This window comes from Chamaea fasciata, unplaced genomic scaffold, assembly GCF_029207755.1.
Source record: "Chamaea fasciata isolate MVZ Bird 193981 ecotype frontalis unplaced genomic scaffold, bChaFas1.0.hap1 SCAF_31, whole genome shotgun sequence".
Classification (NCBI taxonomy): domain Eukaryota; kingdom Metazoa; phylum Chordata; class Aves; order Passeriformes; family Sylviidae; genus Chamaea; species Chamaea fasciata.
In genome coordinates, this window is record NW_027094116.1 from 2,485,985 (window position 1) to 2,503,039 (window position 17,055).

General features: G+C 69.1%; 6 protein-coding genes and 1 long non-coding RNA gene across 10 annotated transcripts; 4 read left to right on the top strand and 3 right to left on the bottom strand.

Annotated features, from left to right (window-relative positions):
• Positions 1 to 14: 14 nt before the first annotated feature.
• Positions 15 to 4,619, bottom strand: LOC136303194 (cathepsin S-like). Of its 2 annotated transcripts, XM_066206893.1 has the most exons (8): positions 4,473 to 4,619; positions 4,060 to 4,229; positions 3,685 to 3,804; positions 3,099 to 3,254; positions 2,803 to 3,027; positions 1,715 to 1,880; positions 1,358 to 1,460; positions 15 to 954 (listed from the first exon to the last, which is right to left on the bottom strand). In XM_066206893.1, exons 2-8 carry the CDS (start codon positions 4,183 to 4,185, stop codon positions 855 to 857), a joined length of 996 nt encoding a protein of 331 aa, XP_066062990.1. In that variant the 5' UTR covers positions 4,186 to 4,229; positions 4,473 to 4,619; the 3' UTR covers positions 15 to 854. The 2 variants fall into 2 exon arrangements, with proteins under 2 accessions (XP_066062990.1, XP_066062991.1); XM_066206894.1 differs by lacking the exons at positions 15 to 954; positions 1,358 to 1,460; positions 1,715 to 1,880 and adding an exon at positions 1,893 to 2,602.
• Positions 3,190 to 3,882, top strand: LOC136303201 (uncharacterized). The gene is made up of 3 exons (XR_010724167.1): positions 3,190 to 3,257; positions 3,389 to 3,696; positions 3,787 to 3,882. It is a non-coding gene; the product is annotated as an uncharacterized lncRNA (long non-coding RNA).
• A 601-nt stretch (positions 4,620 to 5,220) lies between the features above and the next one.
• On the bottom strand, positions 5,221 to 6,803 carry RPS27 (ribosomal protein S27). The gene is made up of 4 exons (XM_066206902.1): positions 6,696 to 6,803; positions 6,314 to 6,422; positions 6,073 to 6,183; positions 5,221 to 5,341 (listed from the first exon to the last, which is right to left on the bottom strand). Exons 1-4 carry the CDS (start codon positions 6,798 to 6,800, stop codon positions 5,313 to 5,315), a joined length of 354 nt encoding a protein of 117 aa, XP_066062999.1. The 5' UTR covers positions 6,801 to 6,803; the 3' UTR covers positions 5,221 to 5,312.
• A 369-nt stretch (positions 6,804 to 7,172) lies between these two features.
• Positions 7,173 to 9,349, top strand: RAB13 (RAB13, member RAS oncogene family). Of its 2 annotated transcripts, XM_066206899.1 has the most exons (8): positions 7,174 to 7,361; positions 7,964 to 8,024; positions 8,105 to 8,165; positions 8,273 to 8,350; positions 8,431 to 8,520; positions 8,841 to 8,906; positions 9,010 to 9,060; positions 9,143 to 9,349. In XM_066206899.1, exons 1-8 carry the CDS (start codon positions 7,238 to 7,240, stop codon positions 9,218 to 9,220), a joined length of 609 nt encoding a protein of 202 aa, XP_066062996.1. In that variant the 5' UTR covers positions 7,174 to 7,237; the 3' UTR covers positions 9,221 to 9,349. The 2 variants fall into 2 exon arrangements, with proteins under 2 accessions (XP_066062997.1, XP_066062996.1); XM_066206900.1 differs by lacking the exon at positions 8,105 to 8,165 and having other exon boundaries at positions 7,173 to 7,361; positions 7,964 to 8,019.
• Positions 9,350 to 9,424: 75 nt separating this feature from the next.
• JTB (jumping translocation breakpoint) lies at positions 9,425 to 11,529 on the top strand. The gene is made up of 5 exons (XM_066206901.1): positions 9,425 to 9,985; positions 10,067 to 10,110; positions 10,260 to 10,345; positions 10,468 to 10,547; positions 11,073 to 11,529. The coding sequence occupies exons 1-5, from the start codon at positions 9,936 to 9,938 to the stop codon at positions 11,227 to 11,229; spliced, it is 417 nt and encodes a 138-aa protein (XP_066062998.1). The 5' UTR covers positions 9,425 to 9,935; the 3' UTR covers positions 11,230 to 11,529.
• Positions 11,530 to 11,722: 193 nt separating this feature from the next.
• CREB3L4 (cAMP responsive element binding protein 3 like 4) lies at positions 11,723 to 13,730 on the bottom strand. Of its 2 annotated transcripts, XM_066206896.1 has the most exons (8): positions 13,515 to 13,730; positions 13,214 to 13,411; positions 12,687 to 12,764; positions 12,513 to 12,619; positions 12,357 to 12,425; positions 12,207 to 12,282; positions 12,044 to 12,134; positions 11,723 to 11,965 (listed from the first exon to the last, which is right to left on the bottom strand). In XM_066206896.1, the coding sequence occupies exons 1-8, from the start codon at positions 13,617 to 13,619 to the stop codon at positions 11,778 to 11,780; spliced, it is 912 nt and encodes a 303-aa protein (XP_066062993.1). In that variant the 5' UTR covers positions 13,620 to 13,730; the 3' UTR covers positions 11,723 to 11,777. The 2 variants fall into 2 exon arrangements, with proteins under 2 accessions (XP_066062993.1, XP_066062992.1); XM_066206895.1 differs by having other exon boundaries at positions 12,044 to 12,282.
• Positions 13,731 to 13,807: 77 nt separating this feature from the next.
• SLC39A1 (solute carrier family 39 member 1) lies at positions 13,808 to 16,924 on the top strand. Its single transcript, XM_066206897.1, has 4 exons — positions 13,808 to 14,300; positions 14,769 to 14,990; positions 15,330 to 15,460; positions 15,859 to 16,924. Exons 2-4 carry the CDS (start codon positions 14,843 to 14,845, stop codon positions 16,498 to 16,500), a joined length of 921 nt encoding a protein of 306 aa, XP_066062994.1. The 5' UTR covers positions 13,808 to 14,300; positions 14,769 to 14,842; the 3' UTR covers positions 16,501 to 16,924.
• Positions 16,925 to 17,055: the final 131 nt, after the last annotated feature.

Genomic DNA, 17,055 nt, shown 5'->3' on the forward strand with positions numbered 1-17,055 from the left:
TCCCGATATCGGGATTTTGAGGCAGCAAAATGCAAATTTATTTTTTTTTTTTCATTTTCCGTGGAATATCTGCAATTCCAGCAGTGGTGCAGTGAGAGGAATCGATGTCGGACATCGCAGCAGCTCCAGAGGGAGGAACCCGAGATCCCTGAGATCCCAATGGTCCCTGTGATCCTGGTATCCCATTCCAATGATCCCAGTGATCCCAGAACCCCATCCCAATGATCCCAGTGATTCCTGTGATCCCGATAGCCCATCCCAGTGATCCCTGTGATCCCAGTGATCCCTGTGACCATGGTCCCCAATCCCTGTGATCCCAGAACCCCATCCCAATGATCCCAATGATCGCTGTGATCCCAATAGCCCATCCCAGTGATCCCCGTGATCCCTGTGACCCTGGTCCCCGATCCCTGTGATCCCTGTGATCCCAGCACCCGATCCCCACCATCCCCGTGGCCAATCCCCGCAGGAATCACAATCTTACCCCCAAACCCCCAATTTTCCTCTCCCCCCCCAAAAGAATTCCCTGGATGCCCGTCACTGATTTTCCCATGGCCCAGGCCCAGGGTTCCCTCCCAGCCCATGGATCCCACGGATCCAATCACGGGGCGACGTCCAGGGCACTGGGATCCCTGCTGGGGTGGGATCCTGGAATCACCGGAGCCCCGGGGTCGCTGTGGATCCAGGGATCACCAAAGCCCTGGGATTACTGTGGATCCATGGATCACTGGAGCCCCGGGGTCGCTGTGGATCCAGGGATCACCAAAGCCCTGGGATTACTGTGGATCCAGGGATCACTGGAGCCCCGGGGTCGCTGTGGATCCAGGGATCACCGGAGCCCCGGGACGGCCGGGTCAGATCAGGGGGTAGGAGGCGTAGCTGGCGATGCCGCAGAGGTTGGAGGCGTTCCGCGCCATCCGGATGTATCCCGCGTCCCCGAACCGCACGCCCCAGCTTTGGGAAGAGAGACACAGGGAAAACTCAGTCCTCAGTTCTCGGAAGGGAGAAGGTGCCAGAGCCCCGGAATTTGGGCTGGGAAAGCCCTTGGGAATCACAAAGCCCAGGTTCGTCCCCAGGCTGCCGGGGCCACCAGGGAACCGTGTCCCCAAGTGCCACATCCGCACGGACCGGTGCAGCTCCAGACACGGAATCATGGAATTGTGGGGTGGGTTGGCTTGGAAAACACCTGAGGGATCAACATTCCAACCCCTCCAGGGGCCAAGAAGCACCTGGACAAGGCCCTGAGGGATGGGGGGGGGTTGGGGGGTGTCCAGGGCTGGGAATGGGGCTCTGACCCTCCTGGGTCCCATCCAGCCGGGAATGCTCCAGGATTCCCTGCGGGATACCCAGGGTTTACCTGTTCTTCACCAGCCAGTATTCCTTGTTTTCCAGGGAGCCGTATCCCACCACCAGCACCCCGTGGTTCACCTCCTGCGAGCACTGGGGGTCGTCGAACACCCCTGGGGGAGGGAGAAGAAAATTCCCGGAATTCCAACCGATCCCAGCCTCCCTCCGGGAATTCACCCCCAGCCTCCCAGATCCGGGTTCCCGAGGTTTCCTCCCAAGCAGGAGAGGATTCCGGGGGGGAAGGAACGGAATCAGGTGGATTTGGAAGGCGGGCAGAGCCCTACAGACCCCAAAGACCCGACGCCCCCAGGAATGAACCCCCAACGTCCCGGATTCCAGCCGGCCCCCGGCGTCGCGGCGCGCTCACCGGAGCGGTACAGGAAGAAGCTGGGCCGGGTGGCGTCGATGGCCACGGCCACGGGGCCCACGGTGGCCACGGCGTCCCTGAGCGCCGCCTCGTCGCCCGGGGGCAGCTCCAGGAACCGCGAGCAGGACGCGGCGCGGGCCGAGGCGTTGTAGTGGCACGTCCCGTTCTGCTGGGAACCGGGAATGAGCCGGCGGGATCCGGGAGCGTTCCCAGAGCCCCGGAGCCCCCCCAGCCCCGCGCCTCCCCATCCCTGGGTTGGTTTGTTCCCCAAAGAATTCTCCGCCCTTTTTCCTTAAAAGTATCAACCTCATCCTGGGGTGGTTCCCATTCCCAGTCCAGCACAAGCCTCCATCCTCATCCTCCCCTTCCCCGGACTCTCCATCCTCATCCTCCCCATCCCTGGACTCTCCATCCTCATCCTCCCCATCCCTGGACTCTCCATCCTCATCCTCCCCATCCCTGGACTCTCCATCCTCATCCTCCCTTTTCCCTGGACTCTCCATCCTCATCCTCCCCATCCCCGGACTCTCCATCCTCATCCTCCCCTTCCCTGGACTCTCCATCCTCATCCTCCCCATCCCCGGACTCTCCATCCTCATCCTCCCTTTCCCCGGACTCTCCATCCTCATCCTCCCTTTCCCTGGACTCTCCATCCTCATCCTCCCCATCCCTGGACTCTCCATCCTCATCCTCCCCATCCACAGATGTTTCTCATTCCCTCCAGGCCCCGGGAGCAGCAGCTTTTCCCTCCGCAGTTTGGGGAGTCCAATCCCACTTTTCCTTGGATCGAGCTGTTGTTGCTCTGACCCATTTCCCGGGATCGTGGGTTGTTTTTTGTTTTTTCCAGGAGGCTCCTGACCCATTTTTCCCTCCCCTCCAGCTTGTTGCCTAAGAAATGGTGAAACAACCAGGTAGGAATTCTGGCTGCTGGTCCAGTCACTCCCCTCAAAAACAACCCCAAGGTTCCTGGGGCGGGTTTGGGTCCGGAGTGAAGGTGCCACCAGGAAACCGGGGCGGGGGGGGGATTGGATGGGAGAGGAGGAAGGAAACCGCGAGTTTTCCCCGGAAGGCAGCTCTTCCAGGCCCACCTGAGCCGTGTAGGGGTAGGACTCCTCGGACTCGATGCCGCCGTTGTCGATGATGTACTGGAAGGCGTCCGTCATGAAGCCGCCGCCGCAGCCCTTGTTCCCGTACATGCCGGAGCAATCCACCAGGTTCTGGGCGCTCAGGGACACCAGGCTCCCGGTTTTCAGCTTCACCTGCGCTTCCAGCGCTCCCACGGCGCTGAAGGCCCAGCAGGCTCCGCAGGCGCCCTGGGAGGAGCGGGGACGGGCTCAGGAGCTGCCCCGGCGGGGCTGCGGGAGGCTCCCGGGCCCGGGCTCACCTGGTTCTTCACCTCGGTCACGCAGCCCTTGTCCCGCCAGTCCAGCTCCTCGGGGACGTCACCGACCGCCCGGAGTTTGGGCCGGGATGCAGAATTCCCACGGGGACCAGGACGGACCCGGAGCCTGGTCAGCGACGCCGCCACCTCCTCGCTGGTCTGGTGGGAAGGAAAAGCCCGGCGGGTGACCCCTGCTCCCTGTGGACCCCAGCCCAGGGGCACAGCGGGGATTCTGAGGTGGAAGGGCTGGGTTTGGGAATCCTCAACTCCTCGTTTATCCTTTTAATTTCCAGGTTTTCCTCAGAAAAGCTCAGCTCCGGCTCCCCAAATCCCTGGAAGCTGGGCCATCAAACCCCCCCTGAGCTTTGGGACACGGAAGAGGGATGATCCATAAATATCCCAAATGACCGGGACAGCTCCCAGATCCCTCCCCAAGGAGCTCCTTCCTCACAGAATTCCGGAGCAGCCCGTCCCCGGCTGCTGGATCCCACCGGGACGGGTTGAGGGGGAGTCTCCCCACCCCAGACCCACCGATATCCCGGCTCAGGGCACTCCAGGGGAATTCCAGAGGGCTGGAATCCACACCCACCATGTCCCCCAGGTGGTTCATTGCCAGCGTGTAGGAGCGGAGCCCCAGGGAGTGCTCCAGGTTGTGCAGGGTCACCAGCCACAGGTTCTTCTCCCACGTCAGGCGCCGGAGAGAATCCTCCTGGAATTCCAGCGGCGCCCTGTGAGAGCCGGGACTGCCCCTCCGGAGCCCTCCCGCCCCAGTTCATCCCAGTAAAGGCTGCCGGGAGCCCCAGCTGGGTCATCCCTGGGGACCTGCTGTGCTTGGAGCACCATCGGATCTTCTCCGACTGCTGGTCACCGCCCAGGAGAGCCCCAGAAACTGCTGGGATATTCCCAGGATCCCTTAGACACTCCCAGCTCCCCCCTCCCCGGGTCCCCGCTGTGACATTCCCACCTGGGGATGATATTCCTTGCCGTAGGATTTTTTCCAGAGCTCCCAGTGCCGGTCCAGCGTGGGGTCGGGCTGTCCCAGGGCCAGCACCAGCAGGGCCAGGAGGGCAGCGGGAGCCAGCGGCTCCATGCCGGGATCCGGAGCGGGACTGACCCCCGGGTGACAAAGCCGGTCTGGACAGGGAGGTGACACCACCCCGGTGACCCGGCGGTGCCGCCGGCCCGCCCGGACACGCGTCCCCGAGTCCCCGCAGGGGAGAATCCGGAGCCAGCCGCGCGTCCGTGCGGACAGGCCGGGACACGTCGGAGCCGCCCCGGCCTGGGGAGCACTCCGGGCGCCTCCGCTCCCCTCGGAGCTTTACTTCCTCCAAGTGCTCCCGGGGAGCGTGGCTGTTGTTGTGAAAACACCGAACTCACCCGAGTCACCTCCGGGATACTCTGACCCCAGGGGCAGGGATGGAGCCGGGATGGAGCCGGGATGGAGCTGGGATGGAGCCGGGATGGGTCCGGAGCGTTCCCAGCGCCGGCTCCCCGGGATTTGGGGCGCCCAGCGCCACGGGGAGAAATCACGAGCCAGGAAATGAGGGAAGGAGGAACCGAAACCCCAATTTCGATTTCACTTCAGGCCCGGGGGGGGGCGGCAGGGCCGGAGCCCCCGGAAAACACGTGGGGAGGGGATGGAGGGGGCTCATCCTTCCTGCGCCCCAAAAACCCGGGATCAGGCACCCACGGAGGGGGGTCAGCCCTCGGGATGGATTTTGGAAGCTCCAGCTGAGCCCTGACCCCCCCAGAGCCAGATCCTGGGAAAACATTCCCTTTCAGATGGGAAACCAGGGATGGGAGGAGCGCCCACCCTGGGATCAGAGCGGGGTGGGAAGCGGGAGGCACGGATATTCCCAGTTATCCCAGTTCAACCACGGACGGGAGAGGTTTATCCACGTGGAATTCCCAGCTAGAGCATCCCAAGGGTCCCCAAGAGGGACAGGAGGGAGATTTGTCCCAGCCCAGAGTGGCGGTGGCCCCACCAGGAATCGTGGAATGTTTTGGGAAGGAAAGCTCTGAGGGATCATCTCCAGTTCCTGGATAACCCACTCCAGCCCCCCGAGGGAAGGAATTCCAGACCCCCAAACCCCATCCTCCCGCAGCCAAAAACCAGAAGGGCCCGTTTTGGGTATTTTATCCAAAATTTATTGGTGGGGAGCGGAGGGGGCTCCGGGGACCGGGCGGAATTCCCATCCCCGCGGCGTCCCGGCCGGCTCAGTGCTGCTTCCGCCGGAACGAGCAGCCTGGGGGGGGAAAGGAAAACCTGGGAATGGGAATTCCCGCTCTTCCAACCCCAGTTTCGGGGGATTGTGCTGCTGAGAGGTCCCCAAACAGACACAATCCCAAAGCCCTCCCTGGGATTCCAATCCCCCCCAGCAGAATTCCAAAACTCTCCTGAAGGGGAACCCAGCCCCCTCCCTGATTCCACAACCCCCCTGGGACCCCACAAATCCCCTGGGACCCCACCAAACATTCCACAAACCCCATGGGAGCCCAGAATCCCCCCTGCGACCCCAGAACCCCCCTGGAACACCAGAACCCCCCCCAGGACCCCACCAAACACCCCCCTGGGACCCCAGAATCCCCCCGGGACCCCACCAAACAAGCCACTGCACCCCACAAACCCCCTGGGACCCCACAACCCCCCAAGGAATCCAGAACCCCCCTGGGAACCCAGAACCCCCCCTGGGACCCCACAACCCCCCATTACACCCCACAACCACCCCTGGGATCCCACAACCCTCCCTGGGACTCCACCAAACACCCCACAAACCCCCCTGGGACCCCAGAACCCCCCATTACACCCCAGAACCCCCCCTGGGACCCCCCAAACCCCTGGAGTTCCACGCAGGAGCCAGCCCTTCCCAGGGTTCCACCTCCCTCCAGTGGGCTCCACGACCTCCCCACGCCCTGTCCCCCCATCCCCGGGGGCCCAGAGTTCCCCCCCGAGCCCTCCATGCCGCGGGTGACCCACCCTCGGTGAGCCGGGCCTTGCCCCCCGTGGGCTGGCACAGCACGGTGGAGCAGCCCACGCACAGCACCACGGTCTGGGCATGGCTGAACACCGTGGTGATCTTGTAACAGCCTGCGGGGACAGCGCGGGGACAGCGGGTCACCGGCGCGTCCCCGGGACAACGAGGGAGGCACGCGAAGGGACACGGAAAGGGACCCCGGGACACGGGGAAGGGCAGCGGGGAGGGAGCCTGGGCGCCCACCGGGGCACTTGACGTCCATGAAGTAGGAGTTGGGGCTCTGCACCAGCCGCTTCTTCTTGTGCTTGCGCTTCTCCTCCTCGGGAGACGGGTGCAAGAGGTCCTTGGCGAGCTGCGGGGACACGGCGGGGACACGGCGATGGGTCAGTCCCGGACACGCCGCCATCGCTCCCGCTCCCCCCCCCCCCCAGTCCCCTCACGCCTCCGCCGCCATCTTGGGGCGCCCCCCTTGGCGCCGCTCGCCCCCCGCGCCCCGCGCGCCCCCGGCCCCGCCGCCCCTCCTGCGCCTTCCCCGCGGCCTCCCGCCCCTCGCCGGCCCCGGCGGGCGCGCTCCCGCGGGTCCCGCGGGGGCGGTGGCGGCCGGGCGGGCTCGGGCCGCACTCACAGGCATGGCGGCGGCGGCGTGAGGGGCCGGAAAGGGACGGGCTCGGCCCCGCAGCGCCATTTCCGCTGTGGGGCGGCCCCAGGGGCGGAAGTGGGGCGGGGCCATCCTTGGACTGCGGGGCTGCTGGCGCCATGTTGGGAAGGTCGCTCACTGAACCGTCTTTTGGGACGGTCGTTGAAGTTTCCGTCACCTCGGGGAAGGCCGCTCTCGCTGCCGCCATTTGGGGCGGTCGTTTCAGCTGTCGGAATTTGGGGGGGTGCCTCATTCTCGGTCTTTTGTGCTTCCGCCATTTTGATAAGGTCCTTGTGTTGCCGCCATCCTGGGGCCGTTACCCTTCCTCCATTTTGGGAGGGTAATTTGAACCGCGGCCATCTCGGGGAGGTGGCGCCATTTTGGGAGTGTCACACCGGACCCGTGACGTCAGGCTCTTCGGCGGTGACGTCATCGGGGCGTGTCGTCACGATGGGCGGGCGGGGCATCTGCCAGGCCCCGCCCAGGGGGGGCCGGGCCGGTCCCGGTGGCGGCGGGCGGTGGCGGGGGCCATGGCCAAGGCCTACGACCACCTCTTCAAGCTGCTGCTGATCGGGGACAGCGGCGTGGGCAAGACCTGCCTCGTCATCCGCTTCGCCGAGGACAACTTCAGCAGCACCTACATCTCCACCATCGGTGGGTGGGACCGCGGGATCCCCCCCGGGACACCCCCGGGACCCCCCCCCGGACCGCCCCCGCTGGGACCCACCGGGAATCACCGGGGACCCCCAGCCCGGGACCCGCCGGGATCCCCCAATGGGACCCCCTCAACCTGGGATCCCCCGAGACCCCCCGGGACCCCCCATGGGACCCTCCGCAACCTGGAACCTCCGGGATTCACCGGGACCTTCCAACGGGACCCGCCGGGATTGTCCGGGACCCCCCTCCGGGATCCCCATCCTGGGACCCCTCCGGGATCCCCCAGCCGGGATTCACCGGGACTCCCCCTCTCCGAAATCCCCCGGGACCCCTCCCAGATCCCCCCACCCCGGGACCCACCGGGACCCCCACCCCGGGACCCACCGGGACCGCACCGGGACCTCGGTTCTTCCCGGGAACCCCCACCCCGGAATTCTTCGGGATTCCCCTCCCAGAAGCCCCGTCCCGGATTTTGCCCCCCCTTTCCCGGGGAGCCAGATGGTCACTGGGCGCCGGGACGTCGGCACTGGGAGCACTGGGAGCACTGGGAGGGGACCGCTCCTGCTCCCCGCTCCCAGTGCCCCCTCCCTTGTCCCCAGGGATCGACTTCAAGATCCGCACTGTGGATATCGATGGCAAGAAGATCAAGCTGCAGGTCTGGTGAGTTGGTGGGAGGGTGGGAGACCCCCAAATTCCCCCCAATTCCCCCCAAAATCCCCCAAACCGCCCCGTTTCCGCAGGGACACGGCGGGACAGGAGCGCTTCAAAACCATCACCACGGCCTATTACCGCGGAGCCGTGGTATGGGGAGGGGGCTGCAGCCCGGGGGGACGGCCCTGGGGGCGAGGACCCCACCCCAAAACGGCGGGCAGGGGGTCCCGGCCCCCCCTGACCCCCGATCCCCCCAGGGCATCGTCCTGGTGTACGACATCACGGACGAGAAATCCTTCGAGAACATCCAGAACTGGATGAAAAGCATCAAGGAGGTGCGTGGGGGGGTCTGGGGGGCGCGGCGGGGTCGGGGCCGGGTCTCGAGGGTCCCGCCCGTGTTTCTCCCCCTCCCCAGAACGCCTCGGCCGGGGTCGAGCGGCTCCTCCTGGGCAACAAGTGCGACATGGAGGGGAGGCGGAAAGTGCCGCGGGACGCGGCCGAGAAGGTGGGTGGGGGGCTCGGGGGGTGCCTGGGGGGCTCCGTGGGGCCGGGAGGGAACCGGGGTGCTGAGGGGGCCTGGGGGGCTCCGTGGGGCTGGGGGGGCTCTGTGGGGTCGGGGGGGTCTGGAGGAGTTCGGGGGTGGCTCTGGGGTTGGGGGGTCCTGGGGGGCTCTGGGGGGCTCTGGGGGAGTCCGTGGGGCTGGGACTGTGGGGGCTCCGCGGGACCGGGGCTGCCTGTGGGACTGGGGGGTCACAGGAGGGTTTGGGGGGGTCACAGGGGCCTGGGGGGCTCCGTGGGGATCACAGGGGGATCGCGGTCCCTCAGCTGGCCAAGGAACACGGGATTCGCTTCTTCGAGACCAGCGCCAAGTCCAGCGAGAACGTGGAGGAGGTGAGGGGGGTCCCGGGGCCGGGGGGGACAGGGGGGTCCCTCCCTCCCTCCTCGGGGGGGTCCCCGGGCCCTGCCCCCCCTGAGCAGCCCCTGTCCCCCCCAGGCTTTCCGCACGCTGGCGCGGGACATCCTGCACAAATCCTTCCGCAAAGCCGTGAGTGGGGCCAGGATTTGGGGGTCGGGGGGGGGCAGGCGAGGGACCCCCTGCGCCCCCCTGACCCCCTCTCTCTTCGCAGCCCCCCGGCGGCAGCAGCAGGGCCCTGCTGGAGCCCGGGCCCCCCCGAAAGGCCGGCGGGAGATGCTCGCTGGGATAGGGGCGCGGGACCCCCCGAGACCCCCGGCGCAGCGCAGGCGCCTCTCCGGCGGGATCCGGGCGGGGATTTGGGGGGGATTTGGGGCTGCCCCCCTCCTCTTCTTGTGCCATAAAGCCCCGCTGTGCCTTGTCCCGGCTCCGCAGTCTCTTTGAGGGGGTTTGGAGGGGACGGAACGGGATCGGGATCGCGACTGGGATCGGGGTCGGCGTCGAGACCGGGACCGGGATCGGGATCGGGATCGGGATCGGGATCCGGATCGGGACCGGGATCGCGATCGGGATCGGGACCGGGACCGGGACCGGGACTGGGACCGGGACGAGCGGCGGCGAGGCCGCGCCCAAGCCACGCCTACAGCGCCAAACAGGGACCGACGCCACGCCCACTCTCGGGGCCACGCCCCAACTCTGCAGCTTAGCCACGCCTCTAATTAAACACAAAACCACGCCCCTAACTAAACATAATCCACGCCTCTAGTTAAACGAAGCCACGCCCGTTACTCTTATGGCCACGCCCTTATGCTCCCCGCCAGCCCCGCCCCTCTCTCCCATTGGCTCCGCAGCCAGGCCCCGCCTCTCCCTCCCGGCACCCCCGGCAGTTCCAACATGGCGGCGCTGCCGTCGCCGCGGGGCCGGGCCCGGTAGTTCCCGGTAGTTCCCGGTGTTTCCCGGAGGATCGCGGGGCTTCCTGAGGGGTCCCGGCGGATCCCGGCGCCCCGATGGGGCCCGGCGGCCTCGCGGTGCTGCTGGCGGTGCTGAGCGCGCTGCGGTGAGCGGGGACCGGGGGGACCGGGCCTGGGAGGGGCGGGCCCGGTGCGGGGCCCTCACGTTGGCTCCTCTGTGCCCACAGCCCGGCGGCGGCGGCGGCGGCGGCGGCGAACGAGGAGCGGCCCGGTGAGCAGGGCCGGCCCGGCGTTTGGGACTTGGTCTGGTCCCGGCGGGCTCGAACCGGGAGCGATCCCGGGCTGGGAGGCTCCGGTCCCGGGGGTCTCGGCCCCGGTCCGGGGCTCTGTCCGCCGCCCCCTAACGCCATCTCCCCGCAGCGAGCCCCGCGGTGGCCACGCCGTGCTGGCGGGTGGAGCAGTTCGTGGTGGCCCAGGAGTGCACGCGGTGCTCCGGCTTCGAGATGGTGAGAGCGGGGCCCGGGGGTGCGGGGCCCGGGGGTGCGGGGCCCGGGGCGGCGGGGGGACCCCAAACCCCCTCACCCCGCGGGTCCCGCCCTGACCGGCCCCTCCGTCCTCCCGCGGGCAGAAAACCATCCCGGCCTGCGGCCCCACCGGCTTCATCGAGAGGATCAACTGCGCCTCGTCCCACCGGGATGAGTACAAGAGGTGGGACCGGGAATTCCCTGGGATCGGGGCCGGGAATTCCTGTGGGATCGGGGCTGGGAATTCCTCTGGGATTGGGGCGCGGAATTCCCTGGGATCGGGGCTGTCATCCCTGTGGGATCGGGACCAGTCATTCCCAGGGATCGGGGCCGGTCATTCCCGGGGACCGGGGCCGGTCACTCCCCGGGGATCGGGTCTGGTCATTCCCCGGGGACCGGGGCCGGTCATTCCCAGGGACCGGGGCCGGTCATTCCCCGGGGACCGGGGCCGGCCATTCCCAGGGACCGGGGCCGGTCACTCCCAGGGACCGGGGCCGGTCATTCCCCGGGGACCGGGGCCGGTCATTCCCCGGGGACCGGGGCCGGTCACTCCCAGGGACCGGGGCCGGCCATTCCCCGGGGACCGGGGCCGGCCATTCCCAGGGACCGGGGCCGGCCATTCCCAGGGACCGGGGCCGGTCATTCCCCGGGGACCGGGGCCGGCCATTCCCCGGACCGGAGCACTCCCGGGGCTGTGCTGTGCCCGCAGCTGCCGCTCGGCCGCTCTGGAGGCGCGGCGCTTCTGGCGCTTCGTGGGCTCGGCCCTGGGCGTGGCGGCGGCGGCGGCGGCGCTGGTGGTGCTGCGGCAGCGCGTGCTGGACCGGCGGGCGCTGGAGAAGGTCCGCAAGCAGATCGAGTCCATCTAGCCGGAGGCTCCCCGGGGCTGGGAGCCGGGAATTCCGCTGGCCCGGAGCGGCGGGAGGAGGAGCAGCCTCTGCCTTGCTGCCCGGACCTGGAATCCTGCCGGGATTTGAGAGCATCCAGGGATTCCCCGCCCGGAGCGGGATGGGGACAAAATCCTGATCGCTGCTCCCGGAGTGACGCTGTGTTCGTCCCTTGGGGGGATCCCCGGCCCCCCAGCACTGGGATCTGCTCTGGGATCATCCTGGGCATCCCCAGGGTCCCGCTCCAGGAGAGGGATGTGGAATAAATCCTGGTCATCGTTCCTGGAGTGGTGCTGTGTTTGTTTCCTGGGGAATCCCTGTTTCCTCCAGCGCTGGGAGCATGCCGAGGGTCCCCAGGAACCCACCCCAGGAGCAGGACGTGGAATAAATCCTGGCTGATATCGCTGGAGCAGCACTGGAATGTTTGTCCTTGGGGGGAGTCCCCCCATTCCCGACCCCCCGACATTCCACGGGGTGCGATCAGAGTGCGGTTTTATTCTGGAGTGTTCCCCCGTGCTGGGCTCTCCCGGTCACATCTCATCCCCGTGTCCCCGTGTCCCTGTCCCCGTGTCCGGCCGGGAGGAATTGCTCCCTGGGTCCCGGTGGGGGGCGGGAATCCCGGACCCCGCCCCGGCTCCGTCCTGCGCTCCCGGCTCTGTCCCCGGCATCCAGGCCGGCCGCGGGGCTTCTCCGGCCGTCAGGATGTTCCTGGAGATCACTGCGGGCGCAGGGAACACGGTGGGCAGCGCTGGGGCCGGGGGGCGCCGTCCCCGCCCCGTCCCGGCGCTCCCGTTACCTCCGGTGGGCCCGAGGCCGTCCCGGCCGCCGCCCCGGCGGAACGGGCTGGAGCTGGGGAGCAGGATCAGCCCCAGCGACAGGAACAGGATCTGCGGGAGGGCCGGCAGCCGTGAGCCCGGGGAGGGCCCGGGGGGGCCCGGGGGGTCCCGGCGGGGCCGTACCAGGACACAGGTGCCGGTCTGGGCGGGCTTGGTGGACGTTTCCTTGATGAGCGCCTGGAGCTGCCGCAGGAGGGACCTGCGGGAACGGGGGTCAGCTCCGTGCCCCTCCTGGCGTCCCCGGGGCCCCATCCCGGAGCCCCCCGCGCTCACCCGTTGCTCTTCTCCAGCTCCTGGACCTTTTTCCGCAGCTCCTGGTTCAGTGCCGAGCACGCGGCCGCCCTGCGGGGACAGGGACGGCGACAGGGACGGTGGCGGGGAGGACGCGCACACCTGGGCACGGCGGGGGAACGGGAGCGCCGGCCCCACCTGCTCTCCAGCCCGTCCAGGTATTCCTTCTTCCTCCGCCGGCTGTCCTGTGCCGACTGCTTGTTCCGGATCTTCCTCCGCACCTTCTTCAGGAGCCGCTCCTGGGCCTGGGGCACGCAGAGGTCACCCCTGTCCCCCCCCGGGCCCCCCGACCCCCCGTGTCCCCGCACGCACCTGGGTGAGGGGCCGGTCCCCGGGCAGGGTCACCCCCTCCTGCGCCAGCAGCCGCTTCTCCTCCTCCGTGAGCTGGAGCTGCGGCACAGGGATGGGCTGGGGGGTGAACTGGGGGGTCCGGGGGTGGGCTGGGGGGTCCGGGGATGGACTGGGGGGTGCAGGAATGAACTGGGGGGTCCGGGGATGGACTGGGGGGTCTGGGGGTGAACTGGGGGGTCCGGGGGTGAACTGGGGGGTCCGGGGATGGACTGGGGAGTGCAGGAATGAACTGGGGGGTCCGGGGATGGACTGGGGGGTCTGGGGGTGAACTGGGGGGTCCGGGGGTGAACTGGGGGGTCCGGGGATGGACTGGGGGGTGCAGGAATGAACTGGGGGGTCCGGGGATGGACTGGGGGGTCTGGGGGTGAACTGGGGGGTCCGGGGGTGAACTGGGGGGTCCGGGGATGGACTGGGGGGTGCAGGAATGAACTGGGGGTCCAGGGATGGACTGTTGGGTCCGGGGATGGACTGGGGGTGCAGGGACTCACCGTGGGCGGGGGCTCGGGGCTCGGGGAGAGCTCGATGCCGGGGAGCAGCTCGGGGTACAGGGGAGTGCTGAGGTCACAGACCACCTCCAGCAGCACCGGGGGCGGTCCGTCGGGCCGGGGGGGCTCCGGGCCGGTGCCGAGGCCGCAGGCGATGTCGGGGTTCACCGTCAGCCCCAGCAGCTCCTCGGCTCCGCTGCCCTGCGGGGATAGCGGGGCGGGGGACACGTGGCGGGGACCCCCGGGACATCCCGCCGTCCCCGCGGGGGTCCTGCCCGCGCGCGCCCCTCCCGCCCCCACTCACATCGTCCTCCGGGAGCGTCAAGGTCTGGAAGGCCAGCACCGGCACCGGGAGCGAGGCGGGATCCGGGAAGAGCCCGCCCGGCTCCGGGAGCTCCGGCGCCTCCATAGGGGCTCCCTGGGGACCCCCCGCGCCCCCTCCTCGGGGTGCCCCGGTCTCCACTGCCGTCCCCGGGGCTGCCGCCGCCTCCGCCCGGCGCGGGCGCTGGGCACCAGGATCTCCGGGATCCCGGGGAATCCGGCCAAGTCCCGCCCCGTGCCGGGAAGGGCCGGGATCATCCCTCCCCCTGCGGGGCCCGGGGCTCCGGCCGCCCTACCGGGGCACCGGGGGCAGCGGGGGGTGCGGCTGCCCCGGTACCGCGTCCCGGAGGGTCTCGCGGGGGAACGGGGAACGCGGCCGGGTGCGGGGCAGCTCCGCTGCGGCCGCGGGTGACTCTGGACCGGAGCCGGTGCCCTCCCCACGCCCCGGTGACGGAGTTTGGGAGTGGAGGAACGGGGGGACGCCCCCGGTAACGGGGTCCGGGGCTGCAGGAACGGGGGGACTCTGCCGGTAACGGGGTCCGGGGAGCGACACGGCGGGGACGCGGAGGGTTCCCCCGCCCCGCCCGGCCGAGCCGACACGTGCGCGCTCCCGGGGCCGCGGGACCGCGCGGCCGCCGCCCGCTCTCCATTGGCTGCGGTGCGCGTCAATCAGTGACGCCGCAGGGGACTCCACGTCACTATTGGCTGGGCTGGCGGCGCCGGGCCCGCCCCCCGGAGTTCCCGGGACGCGGTCGGGATGCGGCGGGCGGTGAGTGCGGGGCGGCGGGAGCACCGGGGGGCACCGGGGGGGCCCGTCCTCGGCCCGGGCCTCCGTCCCTGTCCGCGATCCCGGTTCCCATCCCAGTCCCGGAAAAGCCCATCCCTGACTCCCCATCCCGCTCCCTATTTCCCGATCCCCGGGTCTCGAACCCCGTCCCGGTTCGCAATCGTGGTCCCACACCCGGTCCTTGGTCCCCGGTCGCGGTCCTTGATCTCTAACGCGATCCGTGGTCCCCAGATCCCCATCCCGGTCCCGGGATAAACAGTTCCCGATCGCGGTCCTTGATTCCGGTCCCGGCGCAGGAAACCCGGGTCCCGATCCCGGTCCCGGTCGTTGTTCCCTGCCCCGGTCCCTCCCCGCCGCCCTGTCCCTGTCCCGGGGCCCCTGGCGGGGGGGTCGGCGCGGGGTGAGTCACCGGGCCCGGGGGGAGGCTCTGACCGGCCCGTCCCGTTCCAGCGCCGCTTCCCGGGGATGCGCAGCACGGCTCCGAGCGCTGAGCACGGCGGCGGGCGCTGAGCTCCGGGAGCGGGATGGACACGGCCGCGCTGGCCTGGAGCCCCGGGGCCGCCTCGCAGCCCCCGCCCGGGCTCGGGGTGAAGCTGGGGTCGCTGGTGCTGCTGCTGCTGCTGCCCCTCGCCTGCGGCCTGGCTCCACTCTGGTGCTTCCGACAGCCCCCCGGTACCGGGATCAGGGGGCCTGGGGGGACTCGGGGGATCCCGGGGAGTGGGGGACTCAGGGGTTCAGAGGGCTTTGGGGGGGTCTGAGGGGTTTGGGGGGTGTGGGGAATCCCTGAGAGGGGATCGTGAACTTGGGGGAGTCTGGGAAGTCTTAGACAGTGGGGAGATCGTGGGTGTCTGGGGGATTCCGGGGGCTCATGGAGTCTGGGGGTGTCCCGAGGGTCTGGGACCAGGGTTGTCCCTGCCTCAGGGCTGTCCCCAGGGGCTCTGGTCTGTCAGGGTGCAGGGTGGAGGGGTTGGGGTCTCGTTGGGGTCTCAGCCCCCCCAATTTTCCCCCCAGACCCCCGCAGCCCCATGCTCAGCCTCGTGAGCTGCTTCTCCGGCGGTGTTTTCATGGGCACCTTCCTGCTCGACCTCCTGCCTGACTACCTGGACAGCATCGCCGCGGCGCTGGAAGGGCTGCGCATCACGGTGAGAGCCCCAGGAGGTCGGCCCTGTCCCACTGTCCCATTGTCCCTGTCCCCACGGCTGTCCCTGTCCCCGGACCGGGGTCAGCAGCTCGGGCTGGCTGGGACAGGGACAGCGAGAATGGGACAAGGACAGAGGACGGACAGTGCCGAGGGGACGCCAGGAATGGGGTGCTGGGGTGAGGACATTGAGGGTGGGGAAGGACAGAGGGGCTGGGACAACAGGGAAGGGACAGCGGAGACAGGGACAGCAGGGCCAGACCGGTGCCGGTGGAGCAGCCGGAACGGTGACAACATCCCCGCAGCCGCCCGGAGCCCCTTGTGTCCCACATGACTCATGGAAAGATCCTTCCCCCGGCCGCAGCTTCCCCTTCCCCACTGACCTCGTCCCCCTTCCCGCAGCTGCAGTTCCCTCTGCCGGAGTTCATCCTGGCCATGGGCTTCTTCCTGGTGCTGGTGCTGGAGCAGGCCACGCTGGCGCAGCGGGAGCTGGCCGAGCCTCCCGAGGAGTCGCGGGCGCTGCTGCTGCCCAACGGTTCCATCCAGGCCGCGGCTCCCGGCGCCCCGGGGGGCTCCCCGGTGCCCGGTGGGCCCGGGGCGCTGCGTGCCGGGGCGCTGGCGCTGGCGCTGGCGCTGCACGCCGTGCTGGAGGGGCTGGCGCTGGGGCTGCGCGAGGGCGAGGCGGCCGCGCTGCGCGTGCTGCTGGCCCTGCTGCTGCACAAGGGCGCCGTGGCCTTCGGCCTCTCGCTGGAGCTGCTGCGGAGCCGCCTGCGCCCGCCCGCCGTGGCCTCGTGCCTCGTGCTCCTGGCCCTCATGTCCCCGCTGGGCGTCGGGGTGGGCACGGCGCTGGCGGCGGGCGCGGGGCCGCGGCAGCGCCTGTGCCGGGCCGTGCTGGAGGGGCTGGCGGCCGGCACCTTCCTCTTCGTCACCTTCCTGGAGATCCTGCCCCAGGAGCTGGGGGTGCCCCGAAACCGCATCCCCAAGGTGATCCTGATCCTCGCCGGCTTCGCGCTGGTCAGCGCCATCCTCTTCGTCAAGGGATGAGGAGATCCCGCGGCCCGGGGTGCGCGCCCCTGCCCTCGGAGAATCCCGTGGAATTCCCGTGTACTCCCCTGTACCCCCTTTTCTGAAGTGCCAAAGTGCCTCTCCCACCTCTGTGCCTCAGTTTCCCTGCCTGAACTGTCCTCTCCCTCAAGGGGAGACCGCGCCTGGCCTGGGGTCCCCCATTCCCGCTCCCGGACACGCTCGTGGAATTCCCGTCCCGCCCCGCAGCCCTTTTCCCAAGTGCCAAAGTGCCTTTCTCAGTGCTGTGCCTCAGTTTCCCCATCTGCACAAGGCATTGGTGCTGTGACCCCCCACTCAGGACCCCGGGAGGGGGCGAGTGTCCCCCCCCCATGACCACAAGTGCCCTTACGGACTCCCCCGGGTTTGGGGGCGTCGGATGAAGCAAATAAAGGACTGAACCCAACAGTGCCGCCTCTGCCTGGGGAGGGTGGGATGCAATTTGCGGTGTGTGCCATAGCGTCTCCCCTCCCCAGCCCCCCGGGTATGTGGGCTGGGGGAGTCTGGTTGCCCCTAATTTGGGTGTGGGGGGTGTGT